Here is a 19,386-nt window from a genome sequence, read left to right as displayed (position 1 = left end):
TTGCGGTTCTGCGCAAAACCACGAAGCAGGGAAGCTGGCTCCCCCGGGCTCGGTCTTCCTCTCTCATCTGAATCCTCCTAGGACTTTTCCGGAGGCCTTTCCCTTCTTGTCCCTGAGAGGCCAGGTCTAGCATGGAGAATGGAGCCTGTGTATGCCTCACATGCTCGGCTGATGCCGTGTCACTGGAGCACATCCCAGGCTCAAGTTGGCTTCCGTGCTCCTTCGAGGTATCTGTGATGCTTGTATCATACAGACATCATCTTTCCTCGCTGTTGAGAATGTCTCCGCTAGGAGGAAAGCACTGCTATTGAGGTAGCCTACAGTCACAGACCTTTGTGATAATATCCTTGGTAGGCCATGGTGAGGACTGGGATGTCTGAGTGAAGATGCTGCCTCTCTCACTTTTGAGGATAGGGAGGCCAGTTCTCTCTCCACGGAACGGAGCCAAGGGCTCTGCAGCTGCTCTATGACTGTGTGGAGACCGGACGGTCAACTCACTCTTTGGAGAAGACTCAAAGAAGGGAGCACTTTTCTCACTTCAGCCAGGCATCAGTTTCTGGCTACTCCATACATTAAAAGGTGACGTTAACATGAGTGATGGTATCCTAAGGTACTGTCCGTAGCTCCGTGTAAGACCGGACTCTTTGTATGCTGTTAGCGTTCATGTCTAAGAGCGTTTGTTCTAAGGAAGGCAGAGTTTGACAAAAGCTCCCGAGAAGGGCTGGGGAGGGCCTCATCTACTCTCCTTTGGGTAGGGTTTGACAACTTTACGCCTGTCAACTTCTGCCTGACTGCCACCTCTCATTGTGTAGAGAAACAGGTACAGATGTCTCTGGCCTGGTGGATACGGAACAAAATAAATTGTTTGGTCCAGCCACTTAATATGACGGTTCGAAGGAGGGTGTGATATGCCAAAGGGATGCAGCCTAGGAGTCTGCCCCTGGTCACACCCTTCACCGTCACCCCGCAGCAGAGAGCTCCTCCTGACCTCTTCCTTTGGCTAGACTCTTTTGTATCAAGGGACTGAGATGTTCCCCCTAGAGAAGGACCAGGATGCAGGCAGTGCTCGGAGAGAGCCGGAGATGCCCACGCACAGGTGTCCCATTCTGAAGACTGCACTGCGCACCAACTGTGGTCTCACGGGACTCCCAGCTGCTTATGAGAAGTGCGTGCTATGAAAAACAATGAGTACTTACTGCCATGTTGGAAGCTGGCATCCAAAGGGAGAAAAAAAAAAATCACAAACTAAAGTGAAAAAGATTCCACTCTGATAATTTTTTCTAGTGCAATCACAGGGAAGGCTGAGGAGAGAAAGCATGGGAGGGTCAATGCGATCTAGGCTTTTGTCATTCCTGGATTTCAGGTCACCTCTTGGAAGACCCTGCTAATCTCAAGAAAGGTCAATAAACAAATAGCCGGAGTCCTTGCAGCCAGGTCCCCTGCAGGGGGTGACTCTGGGCTGCTGATCTATGAAAGCAGATGTAATTTCTCTAAAACGTTCTAGGACTAAATATATTCCAAGCTTCATTTCCAATGCAAGATGTCCTTTGCTCCTTCCTTCCTAAGTCAGACTTAGTGATTAGTCTCCTAAGTTGCTAGGCAATGCTTCTATGTGTTTATAACTAGGCATCTGGCCCTTCCCTCTGAACTCAGAGCTATCTCTTTATTGACTAGAAAAGAAATGCCTCATTGGTTCATCTTTTGCATTCCCTAATGGGGGCTAATAGGAAAGGAAGGGTAATTAACATATAATTAATTACCCATTGTTCTTTAAACTAATTGGTAGAAGGTAGCCTTGGAGTAGTAGAAGAAGTATTAGGTTAGGCAGCGGAAAAGTTCATGACAAACAGGCCGTGTCTGTGGGCAGACATTCGTCAAAGGATAGTGTGTCTGTGTGGATTGAACGACTCTGTCCATCGTCCCAGCGGAAGGCAGAGGAACACATGGTGAAGAGTCAAGTACATTGGACACACACTAAGGTGTGTGTGTCGGCACAGGCTCTATGGCCACTAGGACCTGACATGACAAGGTCCTCACATACACTTCTACCTACACTGCTTCACCTTCAGAGCAAAGTGGGCCACCAAGACGGTATGTCCCAGTGGGGGACAATCCAAGGGATTTAGAAAGTAGCACATGCGTTCACCTCTGTCCCTTCTGGCACATTCTTCAAGTCTTCTGAGGCCGGCCCTCAGCCTTGGTCATGCTCCACAGCTCTCGATGGAGCCTTAGACTTGTTTCTTTCTATCTCCTTGACCAATCTCTACTTCAGGCTTCTCGCACAGTAACTGTTAGACTATCCCCTTGAGTCACCCCGTCTCTTTCAATAGTGCCATGTTGGGGAGGAGCAGTTATACAGCCAGTTGAAGTAAACGCCCTCCAGCTCTTTAGAGTGCCAGGTCTGTGTTGTGATAGTCATAGACACCTTGGTAACACTGCCACCAGACATACCGTGCCTTTACTCATGAACCTGAGAGTGGGTCACAGGCCATAATGCAAGGACTTGAAAGGTACTCAGGATGTCCTTATTCAGGGTCTTTATTTACACAAAATTATCTTCTGCACATATTTTTTTTTCTGTACTGATGATTTCAAAGAGGTTGGCAGGCGTCTACACAGTCACTGTCAACTGAGTCAGAAGTCTCTCAAGAGGAACAGTCAAGAGCCATGGAGGCTATAGCCCTCTGTGTGTCTGCAAATGGCAGCAGACCCAGCTAAGCCTCCCTCATTGTTCTGATGGTGGGGGTCTGCTCAGAGAGGATGCATTCATGTAGACGCAGGTGGGTTATGACACCCCTGAATGACAGACATGACCCTTTAGGCTATAGCAACTTCTAATAGCAAATGGCTCATGTTTGGAAATGGACCAAATCCAACCCAGTTCAGGGAGTGTCAAACTCAACACTGATCTGCGAGTTTTTCAAATTCAATAGGAAGACACAGATGTTCCAGATTTGGGGGTGAGGTGTGTGTGTATGTGTGTGTGTGTGTGTGTGTGTGTGTGTGTGTGTATGTGTGTGTGTTTGTGTATGTGTGTGTGTTTGTGTGTGTGTATGTGTGTATGTGTGTGTGTGTAGTGTGTGTGTGTGTTGTGTGTGTGTGTGTGTGTGTGTGTGTGTGTGTGTGTGTGTGTATGTGTGTGTGTGTGTGGGTGTGTGTGTGTGTGTGTGTGTGTGTGTGTGTTTGTGTATGTGTGTGTATGTGTGTGTGTGTGTTTGTCTATGTGTGTGTGTGTGGTGGTAGAGGGTCCAAGTACAAAAGCAGCCTGTGGTGGTTTGAATATGCTTGGTCCAGGGAGTGGCACTCTTAGAAGGTGCGACCTTGTTGGAAGAAATGTGTCATTATGGGGGTGGGCTTTGAGACCCTCCTTTTAACCATGTGAAAGACAGTCTTTTCCTGTCTGCCTTTGTATCAAGATGTGGAACTTTCGGCTCCTCCAACACCACATCGGCCTGGACACTGCCATGCTCCTGCCTTGATGATGATGGACTGAACCTCTGAACCTGTAATCCAGCCCCAATTAAATGTAGTCCTTATAAGAGTTGTCTTGGTGTCTCTTTACAGCAATGAGAACCCTAACTAAAATATCTTCCTTTCATACTGGATAGACTAAATAGCAATGAGACCTTCAATGAAACATTCCAACTGGAGAACTCTTTAAACAACTCCGATTTAAGGATAAGGCAATTTTAAGTACCAGGAACTAAATTCTCCAAGAAATAGAAAAGCCAATCAAGGGTTGTTCTGATTTGAGTCTCTGCAACTGTAATCTGACATAACAGCCAACGAGACACTGCACAGCTGAGCCATCATTAAAGATAATGTACTTAATATTACTCTGATTACTGTCAGCCATCACGATAATGCTGTTACAGGCTTTCTATCTCAGTTCTAGAACCTTCCCCCAGACTCAGAGGTTCTTTTACATCGCATATTTGGGGGAACTTGGGCTTATCCAACTGCCAATGCAAGATTTTTTTTAGAAAATTAGGAAAATTTCTGAAGGTTTGATTCAGATGCTCAAGGTTACAGACACAAAAGGGTCACCATTCATGGGACTTCCCCTGATGTCGCAATCTGGTTGCTTTGGCTCCCTGTCACCGCTGCTGAAGTTGACTGGTTTCATGACTCTCCATTCTGTTTCTTCAAAATGGAGTGTGTCTGGGGGCAAGATAAGGGTGACCGATGTAGAAGGCAAACACTACTTACAAATGGTCATCGCCCCATCTTTCCCTTTATTGGTTGAAAGGACAGGAGACTGAAATACTTCAACAGATCTTTAGGGTTTTGTGAGAAGCCAGTCAGCTTTTCCAGTCCTGACAGTGGCCACACCTAAGCTTTCTAGGTTACCAGTAGGATACTGTGGTCTTGGCTCAGAAGGGAATGCTAAGACGACCTTATAAAGTCAAACGCAACCCACTTGGCCACGTTTGACCTCAGAGTTGCCAAGCATTCCCACTGTGAACACAAGGACACAGTGCGTCCCCAGCTGCTTTTCTGATTGAGTCTGTAAAGAAAACGAACAGTAGCAACCCTCTTCATTCCAGTAGCTGGGAATGAAAGGCAGCTGTAGAATACAAAAAGTCAGGGTGTGCCCCCCTTCATCAGGTATTCACAACCTGTAGCCAAAGAGGGGACAACCACTTCCTGACTTTTGGCTAAGATCAAGTGTAGTTTCAAAAGGCAAGAATATACATACATACATACATACATACATACATACATATATACATACCATACATACATACATACATACATACATACATACATACATACATATATACATACGTATATATGACAACACAAAGACCCACATCCTCACCCTTTATCAATTCTCATTCTTCTGGTGAAGGAAGGACCCTGTGCCTTTATTAAGTGATTTGTCTCAGTGTCCTCTAGCTCCAAAGGGACACGACTGTTAAGTGATCCCCATGTACTAGAGAGGACACTGTGAAGTGTAAGCACAAAATATGTATAACAATCCTACATCAAGACCCCAAATGAATCATGCCTTTCTCTGTGTGTAAGTGGATACACACGTGTGCATTTGCAGCCATAGACATGAGCGGGAAGCATGAAGGGGGGAGGAGTGGCAAAACGGGTTGTGCCGGGATTTTATATTCCCACACCCAGGACTATGTCTGCAACTTGGGCCAAAGAGAGGTTGGGCACCTACCTTATTTGCCGCATCAATAAATTTGACTCCTTTATATGAGACGGAAAGAATGATAGTGGGGACTTTCTTCATTTGCTCCGTAGACTTCTGAAATTAAAATTAGAACGCTGTTAGAACAGTGTGTTGTTGCATGGCAACTGAAACACATTGTTTTTTTTTTTCTTTTTCCTCTAGAAAGATAAAAATGAACTGACGCCAACACACACACACACACACACACACACACACACACACACACACACACACACACACACACACACACACACCACTATCAGATTTAAATGGCTGTCTCTCTTGTCATTAGCTATGCTTTGGGCTTACAAAGTATCTATTGACCCTACTACATCACAGTACTAGAATTCCCCTTTCCCTCAACATCAGCAGGAGGTCAGTGAACTCTGTTTCCTTAAGAAGACTTAAACCACATCCTTGAACACCAACATCGCCAACCGTGCATTTCAGCAGCAACAAAATATATGGCAGTGCTGTTCCTTCCTCCTCCCTACTTTCATTCTTTGTCGAGGCACAAGGAATAAATGTTCAGATGTGGAATCAGAACAGGGATTTAAAATACATCCCTGAAAATTTTTCCTTGATCCTGGCCAAATCCCAGAAGCAGATATAATATTTATAGCGGCATCACACAGACCACATAGGATCTCATACTGCTCTATAACGTCTAGGAGCAGTCCTCATTCAGAGTCACAGAAAAAGGAAATGCTAGACAGGACAGGCAAGTGGCTTCATCCTATAGCTCGGCCACATTCCTGCAGGCTAAGCTCTCGTGACGGACGTTCCCACTGGATTCACCCATTTACACAGCTGCAAAGGGTTCTGGGTAAACCAGTCTGCGCCTTCCTGGTTAGCCCTGTCCTTTGTCACCGGTCACCAACAGTCTCGTTTACTTCACATTCCTCCATGCATACCCTTCATCACGTTAAACATGCAGACGGACTTACCTGACAGTTAGCCTGATGTATTTTTCACACAAGCCAGGTAGGGATAGAATAGGAAAGAAAACACATGAGAGGGTGTGAGAAAAAAAACAACCGTTTCAACAGTTCGCCGAACCACGTAAGTTCATTAAAAAAGTAAAGCGAGCCACAGAAAGAGAGCAGGCATTATAGACGGAAGCAGAGACCATGAGACCGTTACTTCAGAAACTGCTGCGAGCTCTCAATGGCCCTGCCTCTGTTTCCCTTTCTCTGTTATCTCAACTTCCTGTTTACAGAGCAGCAGCAGAGCCTTAGGACTATGAGCCCTAGACACCCAGACCGCTACATTGGGGGACTCCAGAAGGGACAGGAACTTTTAAAATTTATGTCGCTCCATTTAAAAATTTCCAAAATGTGACTGGAATTAAAAAAAGGCTTCTTAACGGGTGACTGAAACTCACTGGTTGCATCTCTTGTTTGACCGTTCCCCCCGCCCCCCAGAGGTCTTTTTTTTTTTTGAGATCCAGGTCTTTTTTTTTTTGTTTTGTTTTGTTTTTTGACCCTGGAAGAGGTCTCCTTGGACCCCAGCATCCTCCCAAGAGGTCTTTTACACTGTCCTCGTTGTCCTGACACAGCATCTTCTGTGAGCGCTGACATACCTGTTTCAGAGATGAAGGAATTTACTTACTAAGAATATTATTTGAAACGTATTGATCCCAGGCAATAAAGAGAGGTTCTCTTGAAGTGATTTTTTTAACTAGTTTTAAAATTGCCTAGACTTGCCAATTTTTTTTTTTCTCTTGCAACTGCCGGAAAACAAGTCATTCTAGAAAAGTGGAATATAACATTATATGCTTTGATGTTCTGAATGTTTTTTCCTAACCGCTTCTGGAAAATGTGCAGGACAAATCAAAGGACAAGACTAGAAGAGAGCACGTGCTATGTGCTGGTTTGGGCAAAGCAGTGGCTGGACTCATGAACGGAGAAGGCGAGGGCATCACAGGCTGTTGACTGGACTGAGTGTGAAGAACTCTTTGTGAAGCATTAACAGTGGATTTCAGCCAATCACCTCCCTCATCTCTTGCCATGAGTATTTTTCCCCTGGCCAGACCTATTTGTAACCTGAAACAATCTATCGCTACATTAAGATGAAAATACCAGTATTTTATTGAGTAGTAAGAAGACCCACTTGTTATTTGTTCGGCAGTTGGATGGTTATTTTGGGCAGCCCCCTGCACTAGTCGCTGGAAAAGCTCGGGGTTCAATTTAGGGATGTAAAACTGTAAGTGAATGCCACTGCTCGAATTGCCACCTGAGTGACTGAGCGCCTTGCCAAGGCTAAGTGGGAAACAGGGCTGGGCAAGATGCCTTCTGGGAGGAAGGGCAGCGTACTATAGGAGCACATCTCCATTCACACAGCACACATTCCGAGTTGGACATAAGGTACAGCCACAAGGCTGACACACGCAGCAGTGGCGATGGGAACAGAATACTTCTGGAATAGCAAGCATGGAAGGGTTCACCTTCAATGAAAGGGTAAGACAGGTATTAATAAAGTCGATCATTCATCAAGCCTGATTACCTAGCAGGGGGTACTGGCTGTGGAGGTAGAGTCATCAGAGTGGCAAAAAGAAGAGAAAGGGGGGCTGTTCTAAGAGCAAAGTCACATACACTGGTAAATGAGAACTTTATGGCGGGTGAGGTAACTGATAGGAAAGCAGGGTCATGTAGTAGATGTGGAGGGCAGGACTTCCTGGCTAAGATCAGACCCATCAGAAGCTGTTAAGTCGGAAGTGATGTAAGAAAGATGTATTGAAGATGGAGGGTGAAGGACATAAAATCTAAAAGGCAGACTCTATATGGATCGAAGTAGAAGTGTGGATAATGGGGAGCCCCGCAACCAAGGGCGAAGAGTCGAGAGGCTCTCTGTGACGTCATAGCAAATGAATGAGTGTGAGGGTACCACATATGAAGCAGCCATTAGCAGAGACAGCAATGCCAGAGGGAAGCATGCTTCTGCAAAGACACACAGAGATGCCTTTACATGGCCAGCTTGCTAATTAGGAAGAAGTAAGAGGCGAAACTCAGATGTTGGAAGTGTGACCGCAGGGATAGAAGCAGGTGGGGTGTCTTAGGGTGCAGTAAGGGTTAAAAAGGACCACACCAAGGAAGATGGACCCCAACCCACCAATTTTAGGACAGGGTTTACTGTACGGTCCAGGCTGACTTTGAACTAGTAATCCTCCTGCCTCAGCCTTCTGAGTGCTAAGTGTATAGATGTGGGCTATCACATATGGCTGGGAGATACATTCCTTTTTTTGAGACAGGTCTCACTGTGCAGCCCTGGCTGGCCTGGAACTCATAGAGATTTGCCTGTCTCTGCCCCCAGGGGCTGGGACTAAAGGAATACAACACCATGCCAGGCAAAAGATAAATTTGTTTTAGACCAGGTTTCTCTGTGTACCCCTGGCTGCCCTGGAACTCTCTCTGTAGACCAGGCTGGCCTCAACTCAGAGATCTGCCTGCCTCAGCCTCCTGAGTAGTGCTGGAAATAAAGGCTTGAAACACCATGACAAGCAGAAGATGAATTCTTAAGGTCTGGCCAAGAGACTAAAAATGGAGCTAGAAAATGTCCCACAGATGATGTCACAGAAGCCAAGGGCAGCAATGGTGGTTCCTATCAGCATTTAGAGATTCCTTGTAGGATGCTCAGCCTAGTCCTACACAACAGAGAAGAGACAAATGGTCTTCCAATTCCTGTTCCCTTGGCAAAGTCAGCATCGAGGTGTCTGTGTAAAGGCTGGGCACAAGTCTCTATGGGGTCAATGTTGGAAGTGGCTGTGCATTCCAATACAGAGATCAGACTGTCCTCTCCCTGCTAAGTCTCTTGACAAGAACACGCTGAACTTGTTGAGCTCCAGTCACGGAGGTCAAGGGGACCATGGAAGATCTTCAACACCATGTTCCACCAAGAAGGCAATTGCGTTTTCTGGAAGGGCCAGCAATCGTGCCTCTTTATGGGGGAGTTTCTGATCGTGTATTTTGATGGAAGCTTTCCAAGAAGTCATTTTATACGTAACTTTTAATGAAAGGTGAACACTTGTAAAAAGGAGGCAAATCCATTCAGTCTTTGGGGAGGCAGGAAAACCAACAAGTGTTCACTTGATTTCGTGAAAGCTCTACTGCTTTTATTGGGTTTATTAATCCCAGTCTCTATAACAAGCAAGGTCTGTTACCAATGATGTTAGTGGCAGTTTGAGGAGAATGTGGGCAGAAGACCTGAGGGCAGCAATGGTGGCTTCTCTTAGCATTTAGAGATTCTCATCAGATGCCCATCCAAGACCCTTACAACAGAGAAAAGAAATGGTCTCACAGTTCCTGTTCCCTTGACACACAGAGCTCCTGCCCAATCGTGGGAAGTTGAAAGCAGTCTAGACGCCGGCCATTTGTTCTCCAGTATGTCCTCACTGTCCCTTCCTCCTCAGGGTTGAGGACACTCACCCTAACCATTCACTACTCAAGTTATAAAGGCTAAGCTCAGAAGACCTGGGATTTAGGACCTGACTGGCTGCTTTCTTGGGTGTCTGTCTGTCTTTCTGTTTGTAGTCGCTATGCTCCTATATCCATGTGGAAGATGCAAGGCTTATTAATTTGTATAAAAAATTGCCCCCTGAGGAGCTCAAAGCAAACTTTGGTTTTTGCTCGGATCCAGGGTCTTTGTGGAATATCTCAGGTTTTCTAGCCTCCAGATTCCCTTTCCTCTGGTTGGTGCCAGCCTTACAGGAGGGACTTGGATGTGTAATGAGGCCTTCTGACTTGTGGAGGAAGGCTCCGAATAAGCCATACTGCATTTTCCCTCCCATGTTACAGTAGCATGCAACCATACTTTCTTTGTTTTCCTAGCTAAGATCATTAGCCTTTAGAAACAGTATCTGGTTGAGTAGAGATGCTGCATTTCTGAAATCTGTAGGTAGTTCTTAGTTTAGATGGTCCTGTTCCACCAGGCAGAGCTGAGTCACAATGTCATATCTAGAACACTTCCTAGGAAGTAACTGAACACTTTCAGATTTCTTTTTTAAAAGGGGGCGAGTTTTAGATTTATCAAGAAAAAGAAATAATGATCTTTTCCCTTTCATGTTTGTGTGAGTGTGTGTTCCTATGTGCCTATGGGTTCCTGTGTGTGTCTATATACATATAGAGGCCAGAGAACAATTTCATGGTTGTCATTCTGGGAGGTCCTTTTTCTCACTGGCCTGGAACATGACAACTAGTCTACTCCACCAACTCCAGGGACCCCCAGGGTCAGGACAGGTCAGTATTTACTGTATATATTTCCATGGGGACAGCCTACTAGATGCCCCACCCCATCTCTTTCTCTGTGTCTTCTCTGTAGCTCAGGCTAGCCCTGAGCTCCTAATCCTCCCTCAGCCTTCTGAGCCTTGGGATGAGGAGTAGTCTCCACTTTTTAACTTAGACTCAACTCTGTTTAGGCACGTTCCTTCTGAGGAATGGACTCACCGAGCTCCGAGTGTGCTTTTCCTGGGTGTGAATGAGTGTAGAGAGGCTTATGGGCTGTGTGTGTGTGTGGAGGGAGCTAGGCATTTAGTTGTATGGCATCAGGCTAGACTAGAGGGGGCTTGTGTTTAATCATTTGTGCCTCAGCAGTGCAGAAGGAGGGAGAAGAGTGAGACAGCCTCAGTAAGCCTCCTTCCTTCCTTCCTTCCTTCCTTCTTCCCTTCCTCCCTTTTTCCCTTCCTCCCTTCTTTCCTTCCTCCCCTCTTTCCTTGTATGTGTTTGTGTGTGTATATATGGTATGTGTATATGTGTTTGTATGTATGTGCATGCGTATGTATGCATGCATGCATATAGTATTTGTGTATGTTCTTGTGTGTGTATGTGTTTGTTTGTGTATGTTCTTGTGTGTATATGTTTGTGTACATGTATGCATATGGCATATGTGTATGTTTCTATGTGTATGTATGTATATGTATGTGCATATGTGGTATGTATGTGCATATGTGTATATGTATGTATATATGCACGAATGTATGTATGTGACATATGTATGTGTGTGTGTTTTGTGTGTATATGTGTTTGTATGTGTGTATGTATATGTGTGCATGTATGGTATGTGTGTATGTGTGTGCATATCTGGAATGTGTGTGCATATATGTATGTGTTTGTGTATGTATTTCTATGTGTATGTATGCGCATATATATGTGTTTGTGTATGTATTTCTATGTGTATGTATGTATATGTTTGTGCATATGTAGTATGTGTGTTTGTGTATATATGTGTATGTGCATATGTGTATATGTATGTATACATGAAGGTATGTATATGGTGTGTATATGTTTTGTGTGTATATGTGTGTATGTATTTGTATATGCGTGCATATATGGTAAGGGTGCATGCATATCTGTGTATGTATGTGCATATATATATATGTTTATATATATGTGTGTGTGGGATGAGCAGGTATACTCATCCACATAGGTGGAGGCCAAACATCAGCATCATGTGTCTTGCTCTGTTGTTCTTCTTTATTATGTGAAGGCAGACCTCTCACAGAGCCTAGAGCTCACTGTTTTGGCTCAATTAACTGACGGTGAGCTTGCACAGTCTGTCTGCTTCTGCCTCTCCCTGCATGATTACAGAATGTGCCTGGCCTTTATGTGGATGCTGGGGATTCAGACTCAGGCTCTCATGCTTGGGCAGCAAGCCCTTTACCCAGTGAGCCATCTCCTCAGCCCTCAACCTTCTTTCTTACAATACCCTGGTTATTCACAGCATATCTGAAATACAGGCTGGGGAAAAGATTTCCCTGGCTACCCTGAGAATACTTTCTAATTAGAATTTCCATCCTGGATCATACCTATTTTGCCTTTTAATATTTTCTGTAGTTAGTTACAAAGCCTAATGATGATATTCAGTTTTCCCAAGTATATTTAAATGAGATCTAACAGTACTATTTTGTAGCCTTCAGTGACTTTTAAGTGGTTGAACACTATAGGAAGCAGACTCAGGGTTTGCGCAGCAAAACCAGCTAGGCTTCCGGGTGAGTCAGGTATGGGAAGCAGACCTTGGAATACTTATTCAGAGATAACCCTTGGCCTGTAAAACTGAGTGCTGAGGTTGCTTTCCGAGGAAAGACTTCTTGGACCTCACATGCTGACACGTTTATTTCTCCACCTTGTGTCAATGCTTGGAATTTCATGGGTTCTGCTTTCCTGGAAGAATCTAGAAGACCAACCACAGCTGCCTTGACTCTTTCCTCTGTAACCACTTGTAGACAGGCCCAGGTTTATCCCTAAGGAGTTGCCATTATTTTTAAGGTCAGAAGTAGATGGTATAGTCCTTTCACAGGGTACTCTCCCAGCTGCTGAAGCCAAAAGCTGACAACAGTATGGAGCTGGGGTTGTAGAGAACCATCATGAGACCCGTGGTACCTGAAGCCCAGGATGATGTGATGTGAGGCTATCAAGAGATTCCTGGGTTAGAGCTTCGGTGATGGGTGATTTTACAGCCTCAAGGAGAAGGCTGCAACTTCACCCTGGCTCCCAGCGCAGGTATCAGAAAAGGTAGGAAGGGCCTCTAAGAGGCTAAGGTGATTCCTGATGGTAGCTGGGGAGTTTTCCCCTCTATTTCTTAAAAAAAAAAAAAATAGTTGGGGTTCTCAAGTGTCACTAACAAGTGCTTCATTTGGCTGAGAAACGTGGCCAAATGATTTCAGATGGCTTTTGTGGCCTCAAGAACTCCAGTCCAAAGGTTGAGGGAACAGTGACTCAAACCACGACTGCGTGACATGAACAAGCGAGCCGTGGCCATTCCAAACACATCTCCTTGCTATAGAGCTAAAAATTAAGTCCTGCCCAACTCTAGCGCTACCCAAAGCGATGCCCTCTAACTTTGTCCTAGGTCTGGCCAATCTCCAATGATGCACAGTGACATCAGGTATCTACCCAGAACAGCTGACCTACACAGGATCCTCAGCGGGATGTCCTGGGGACCATGGCAGTGGTTCTCCACCTACGGAGTGTATCTGAATGCTGCGACAGTATCATGGATTCTGTAAATGACTGATTACGGGGAGAGGGGGGGCTGTGGGGTGGGAGGGCACTCCGAACCCAGAGGCTCAAGAAAGTGGGCTGGGGCCTGCACATTTGCAATTCTAACGAATTCCCAGATGCTGCTGACTCTGCAGGTCCGGGGCCCACACTTTAAGCTCAACTGCTCTAAAGACGCAGTTGATCAATTTGATTGAGAGTCACTGTCAGCGCGGCTCTCTGACGCTGTGCGGGTAAACCCAGCTGCACGGCACCCTGCGTTCATTCTGAGGAGCTAGTTTATCAAAGCGCATTTGACAAGTGATTTCTGCCCCCCCCCCCAAATCTGCCATTAGCGTTTAGCTGCAGCTCTTGGTCTTGAGAGCAATTAGCAAGGATTATTTAATCCTTTCATGGTTTCCAGAGGGCCCTGAGAGCTGAAAACATTCTTCACATGAAATAAAGAGATGCTAGAGTTACAGGCAGAGTAGATGTTGGTAAGACTAGGGGCTTGCTGAAGATGCCCCGCCTCTCATGAGGTCCCAGGTCAGAGGGGTGGGGCATGTCCAAGACAGTAAGCACCTGAAGCTGAGAGACACCAGTGGCCATGGTCCCTCACAGCATGTGAGTGTTTAGAAGGCATTTTGGCAATCCTTCTGCAAAGTTCCGAAACGGGTATGCCCTTTGGCTCAGCTGTTCTACATTTAGTGACTTATTTTAGGGAACTAATCAGCACTTGCAAAGACTCCTGGTTATAATTTTTTTTTTAAATTGGAACTGGACACACTAATCAAGGGAATTGGCTGAGAGATTGTTTTAACTATGGATTGGGATATTGTAATTAAGCACCAGAAATGATACTGAGGATGAAGAGTTACTGAAATACTTTTTTAAAAAAATCCCAAATATAACTGTGGTTTAAAATAGACCGTAAAACAACAGGTACAGAACATTTCCAGGTTTTAGCGAAGGAGTAATGCCCAGGAGGCCTGAGTAATTACTCTGAAGGATCACGCGTGAACAAGGTGTCAGAAGGAGGATGCTTACCACTTCTGGGTGGTAAAATTAGTTGTTTTCACTTCTTCCTTCTGTTCTCTGCTTTGGGAGCACATAACAAAGAATTCTTTGCAATTCTTTGCAATGACATGTTGCTTTGCAATTAAAAAAAAAAGGCCTAAACATTTGTGATTTTTTTTTTAGCTTAAGCCAATTTATTGAGTCTTCATACGTGTGTGTGTGTGTGTGTATGTGTGTGTGTGTTTACATGCATGTGTGTGTTTACCTACAGGTGGGTACTCATGGTCAGAGGGCAACCTTGGATATCCTCCCCTCAGATGCTGTCTACCTTGTTTTTTACTTTTTTTTGAGTTTTAATTTTTCGTGCATATGTATGTGTGTATACATGGACATTAAACATGGCAATGTATTTGGGTTAAAGAGAACTTGTTACTTATTTGAGAGGGGGCCTTGAACTTGATACATAGCTCAGGGTGGTTTTAAATTTTTGCTCCTCCCAAGAGCTGGTGCTGCCCTATGTAGCCAATGAAGTTCACTTAAATAAACATATTTAGAAAGAGGCTTTAAGACGAGTGGAAATTAAGGCAAAAAAAAAAAAAAAGTGGACTGGGAGGTGGCTGCTTGGGGGTTGTCCGTTATGTGGTAGGCTCGGTCCTCCCTATAAAAAGCCTGGAGTCCTCAGAAGAAGGTGGGGACCTGATTCTACGACCCCACCTGAAGACGATGGTGCAAAACGCAAACCTCAGCTGAAATTTTTGGCAACAGAACTTAGTCTTTTATATATTTGCCCCTGCAAACGCTGTGGATGGCATTTGCTCTCAGAAGGATCTGTGCAAAGACCAAAGAACTTGCTACACAGCTCAGGGTGGCTTTGAAATTTTGAATCATGGCTTCGGTTTCAGTTCCTTTTAAGGAAGGACACATTCTAACTTAAAAAAAAAAAAAAAAAAAAAGCCCTTTCAGCTTTCTCCCGGTGTTGATTCTTTGAAAGCACAGGGACGAGCAAAGACAGTGATGGAGCTCAGACCAAAGCACCGACCAGTACCCGGAAATCTACATATTTGAAAAGTCACCCATTAGAGGTGATTCCAGCTTGAACGTTTAAAAAATCATACAAATTAAGGAGCACAGACCTAATGAGACCTATGGTGAGAGTTCAAAGGCTCCACAATTTTAAAACTCTCTGAGATCCTGCCTATTTCTGATTAAAAAAAAAAAACCTTAAAATAAGTCCTTATTCCCTCTTAGCCTCATTAAAAATCAGGCACCATTTCCTTCTTGTTCCCCTCTGCCTCTCTATCTTCTATGCCTCCAACTCCTCTAACTCCTCTGTGTATGTGGTTTTGTCTGTCCGTGTTTCTCTCTGTGTCATGTCTGTTGGTCTGTCTCTTTCTGTCTCAGTGTGTGTGTACAGCATGTGTGCATGTTGAGGCCAAAGGTTAACGTTAGATATCTTCCTCGATTGCTTTCTATTTTACTTATTTATTTATATTGATTGATTGGTTGATTGATTGATTGAGGCAGGGTCTCTCACTGAACCTGTGACCCATCGATTCTGTTAGATTGGCAGGCTAGCAAGCTGAGCCCTGGGGATCAGTCTCTGCCTCTGTAGAGCTGATGTGACAGGCTTCTGCTGCTTTGGCTGGTATTTTCTGTGGGTACTGGGGAATCTGCCTGAACTGAAGTTCCCACGCTTGCAAAATAAGTGCTTTACCAACTGAGCCGATGCCTTAGCCTAGCCTCCCTTTTCCTCCCTTTTCAGAGCAATTTCCAAGACCACAGACACCTGTGAATAATGCTAATCGCTAACAGTGAGAGTGGAGAAAGTAAGATTGCAGAGGGTATTACAGTGAATCCAATGGCCTGTGTTTTCTAACGGCATATTTAATCCATCTAGGGAATTGATGGGGCTCTGTATATTAGTGGTGATTAAACTCCAGGCAAAATACAGGGATGGTGGCATGGCTAAGACCAGAGAGGCAAAATTAAATAGAACTTCACATTGGTCAGAACGATCTCCTAGCTCATCAAACGCTGTACTTTATGGAGTCTTCAAAGCGGGAGTTACTCACATACAACAAACCCAAATCACAGAATGGCCCTTTGGTAATGTAATTGGAGCTTTATAAAGTTCAGTCCCGTAGACCCAACGTTTGAAAAAGCAACTTCCAATTGATTTAGGGACAACGGAACCAAACATACAACTGTAGAGTAACATGCAATGTAGAGTTACATACAACTGTAGAGTTACATGAAATTGTAGAGTTACATGCAACTGTAGAGTTACATACAACTGTAGAGTTACATGCAACTGTAGAGTTACATGCAACTGTAGAGTTACATGCAACTGTAGAGTTACATGCAACTGTAGAGTTACATGCATCAGCTCGTGAAGAGCTTCTTTTTTCATTTGTTTTCTCCATCTTAGAGATGACCTCACGAGGTGGAAAGGAAAGTCTGGGACTCCTAAACCTTAGAATATTCTCTTACATACTATGGTCATAGACAGTACAATGAAAGGGGTACCAGCCACAGGGTTGGGGTAAAAAAAAATGGAATCTAAAGGAAATCTGCCCATGGGTTTACTCAACCATTTGAAGGAAGAAGCCAGTGTGTCTGAGATGTCTTGGAGACATGCGCTCTGCATGCATCGTTGTGTCTAACCATCACGACAAAGCAGGTGCCACAGAGACATGTACTGCACACCATCCCTGCTGTCAAGGGGGAGGGGCAGCATGATCCCTCCCCCACTGGCATTCATCCCGTGTCACGTGAGGGAGAGATAGAAAGAAGGCCCGCAGAAAGGGCATCATATTTAGCACCCTAGAACTAATTATTTACCCCAGGGACTGATTAGGAAATGAAGCCTGTGTTTCAGAGCATGGATTTAGCTAAAAGCACTGACACAAAAGGCAGCGCAAATGACTGTGTTAAGATGAAAGATATCTTTTCTGACTCTCCCCATGTCAGTAGTATATGTTTTTGTATTTCCGATCTGAAGCGGGGCTGTCTGCAAAGCTGTCAGGATACAGGAAATGAGCAGTCTGGCTACTATAAAGAAGGAAAACTATGGCTTAGTACCAAAGCCTGTCAGATGGGCTTTTTATCAAAGAAAATCTAAAAAGACAAAGCAGACATGGCAATTTTGCTCAGTAATATATTATCAGGGTTCAAAGCCAGCTCCTACTGATTCTTCACTAAACACATTTAGAAGAAAGAGGGGCATTATTCAGAGTTTGCATCCTGGGGGAGAAATGTTGTGCTTGTTTAGGAATGTTTACATTTTTACAGCGTCTGTATACTTTCCAAAACATGGGAGCAACCAAGAAGAAATAGTAGATACATTGTTGCACATTTATAGAGCCCCAGAACTCTGTTAACAGGAAGGATGAGTTCTAATATATACCACAAACTTTACTTAATACTGACCATGAATACTGGTCCTAATTGTGACAAATGTATCGTGCCAACACAAGAGTTTCACAAAAAGAGAAGCTGTAAATTCAGTAGCTGTAGGGGGAGAGTATGTGAGCACTGCAATTTTTGGACCATTTTTTTCTCTCTTGTAAATCTAAAACAGCTCTGAAAACCAGAGAACTGCAGGGTAGAGACACTTTCATGTGTGGTAATGGTAGACACAGGCCATTGTCAGTTTGTCCAGACGTACAGGATATACAGCAGCAAGAGTATTCACATTGTCAACGTGAGTCCGTCAGGGACAAATGTACCACTTAGCTGTCGATAATGGAGGAACGTGCAGACATGTCGCTTAGTGGGCTGGCTAGTTTACGTCAACTTGACGTAAGCTAGAGTTCTCTGAAAGGAGGGAACCTCAACTGGGAAAATGTGCCCATAAGCGCCATTCATAAGGCATTTTCTTAATTAGTGACTGGTGGGCAAGGGCCCCGCCCATGGTGGGTGGAGCCATCCCTGGGCTGGATTCTATAAGAAAGCAGGCTGAGCAAGCCATGGTGAGCAAGCCAGTGAGCAGCACCCCTCCATGGCCTCTGCCTCTGCTCCTGCCTCCAGGTTTCTGCTCTTCTGAGGTCCTGCCCTGGTTTCCTTCAGTGATCAACTACAATGTTTCCACATTGTATATGAACCAAATAAGCCCTTTCCTCCCTAACTTGCTTTTTGTCATGGTGTTTGTTTCATCATAAATAATAGTAACCGTAACTAAGATAAGTTCATACCATCGTAGTGGGGTATTACGGTGACAGACCTGACCACGTTGTTTTGGGGAGGATTGTGGAAGGAGCTTGGAAGTTCCGGCTAGAAAAGCCATTGAGTGTTGAGAGCTCGGTGAGCTGTTTGTTACGTAGAAGGAAGGAAGATAAGAATGTTGAGAGCAGTGTAGACAATGGAGACCCGGCTTGTGAGGTTTCAGACGGAAACAAAGACTCTGCTGGGTGTGAAAAAAATCTGTGGTTCTGGTCAACTGGGGCTGAAGAACTGGCTGTGATTAAGAAGAAGCCAGCATCGCTGAGGTGATCTGGGGAGTGTTTCCTGGGGGTCAGGACACAGAAGCTGTGTTCCAGAAGTGGCCAAGGTTGTACCTCACGCTGGCAGCTGGACTTGGTAGTATATGACTTACCCCGATGGTGCTAAGTTTTGAAGATGGGAAAGGGGTCTTGGAGAAAAGATGAGAGCCACCATGTGGTCTGAAGAGGCCCCAGGAGAAGCTACTGGTGAAAGTGCAGCACAGTTAGAGCAGACCGCACCATTTTTGAGGTGTCGGTACCGTGGGTTGACTTCCAAGGGTAGCAGCAGCAGAGGAGTGGAGAGAGCCCCAGTCTAGAGGACAATCCGAGTGTGCCGTAGAAGGCACAGCCAGAAAAGTGACTCGGTTCTCTTGGAGGAGCCCAGAAGATCGCGAATGAGCTCTAGATAACTGGATATTGAGCTATTTCCATTCTTGGAGTTCGATTTTGCTTTGCTCAGATTACGACTGTGCGTTGGTTCCTTCCCCTTCAATCAAGAAAGGATTTATTTAAACTTTATTTTATAGGAGCTCAGTTGAGACTGAATTTTAAGACTTTGGATTTTTAAGGAAACTGGATTTTGAAATATTTGAGTTTTAAAAGACTGTGACTTAAAATTTGGAGTGATAACATTATGATAATATGTATCATATTACATATATGACATATATTATAATGATAACATTAATGTGTGATCTTGGCATTGGGGACAACAAGAAAGGGAAGGTTA

The 19,386-nt window shown here is 44.6% G+C and overlaps 1 protein-coding gene across 17 annotated transcripts in view; it reads right to left on the bottom strand.

Moving 5' to 3' along the window:
• The window catches only part of Anks1b (ankyrin repeat and sterile alpha motif domain containing 1B), a 1,103,087-nt gene that overhangs the window by 26,714 nt on the left and 1,056,987 nt on the right, over positions 1 to 19,386 (bottom strand). For all 17 annotated transcript variants that reach the window (XM_032911305.1, XM_032911312.1, XM_032911325.1 and 14 more), the window contains 2 exons: positions 6,136 to 6,147; positions 5,177 to 5,263 (listed from right to left, as the gene is read on the bottom strand). In XM_032911305.1, coding sequence (XP_032767196.1) covers positions 5,177 to 5,263; positions 6,136 to 6,147 — 99 coding nt within the window. The remainder of the gene's footprint in view (positions 1 to 5,176; positions 5,264 to 6,135; positions 6,148 to 19,386) is intronic.

The sequence above is a fragment of the Rattus rattus genome, chromosome 1, assembly GCF_011064425.1.
Source record: "Rattus rattus isolate New Zealand chromosome 1, Rrattus_CSIRO_v1, whole genome shotgun sequence".
In the NCBI taxonomy this organism is placed as follows: Eukaryota; Metazoa; Chordata; class Mammalia; order Rodentia; family Muridae; genus Rattus; species Rattus rattus.
This window is presented reverse-complemented; position numbering and strand designations above follow the sequence as displayed.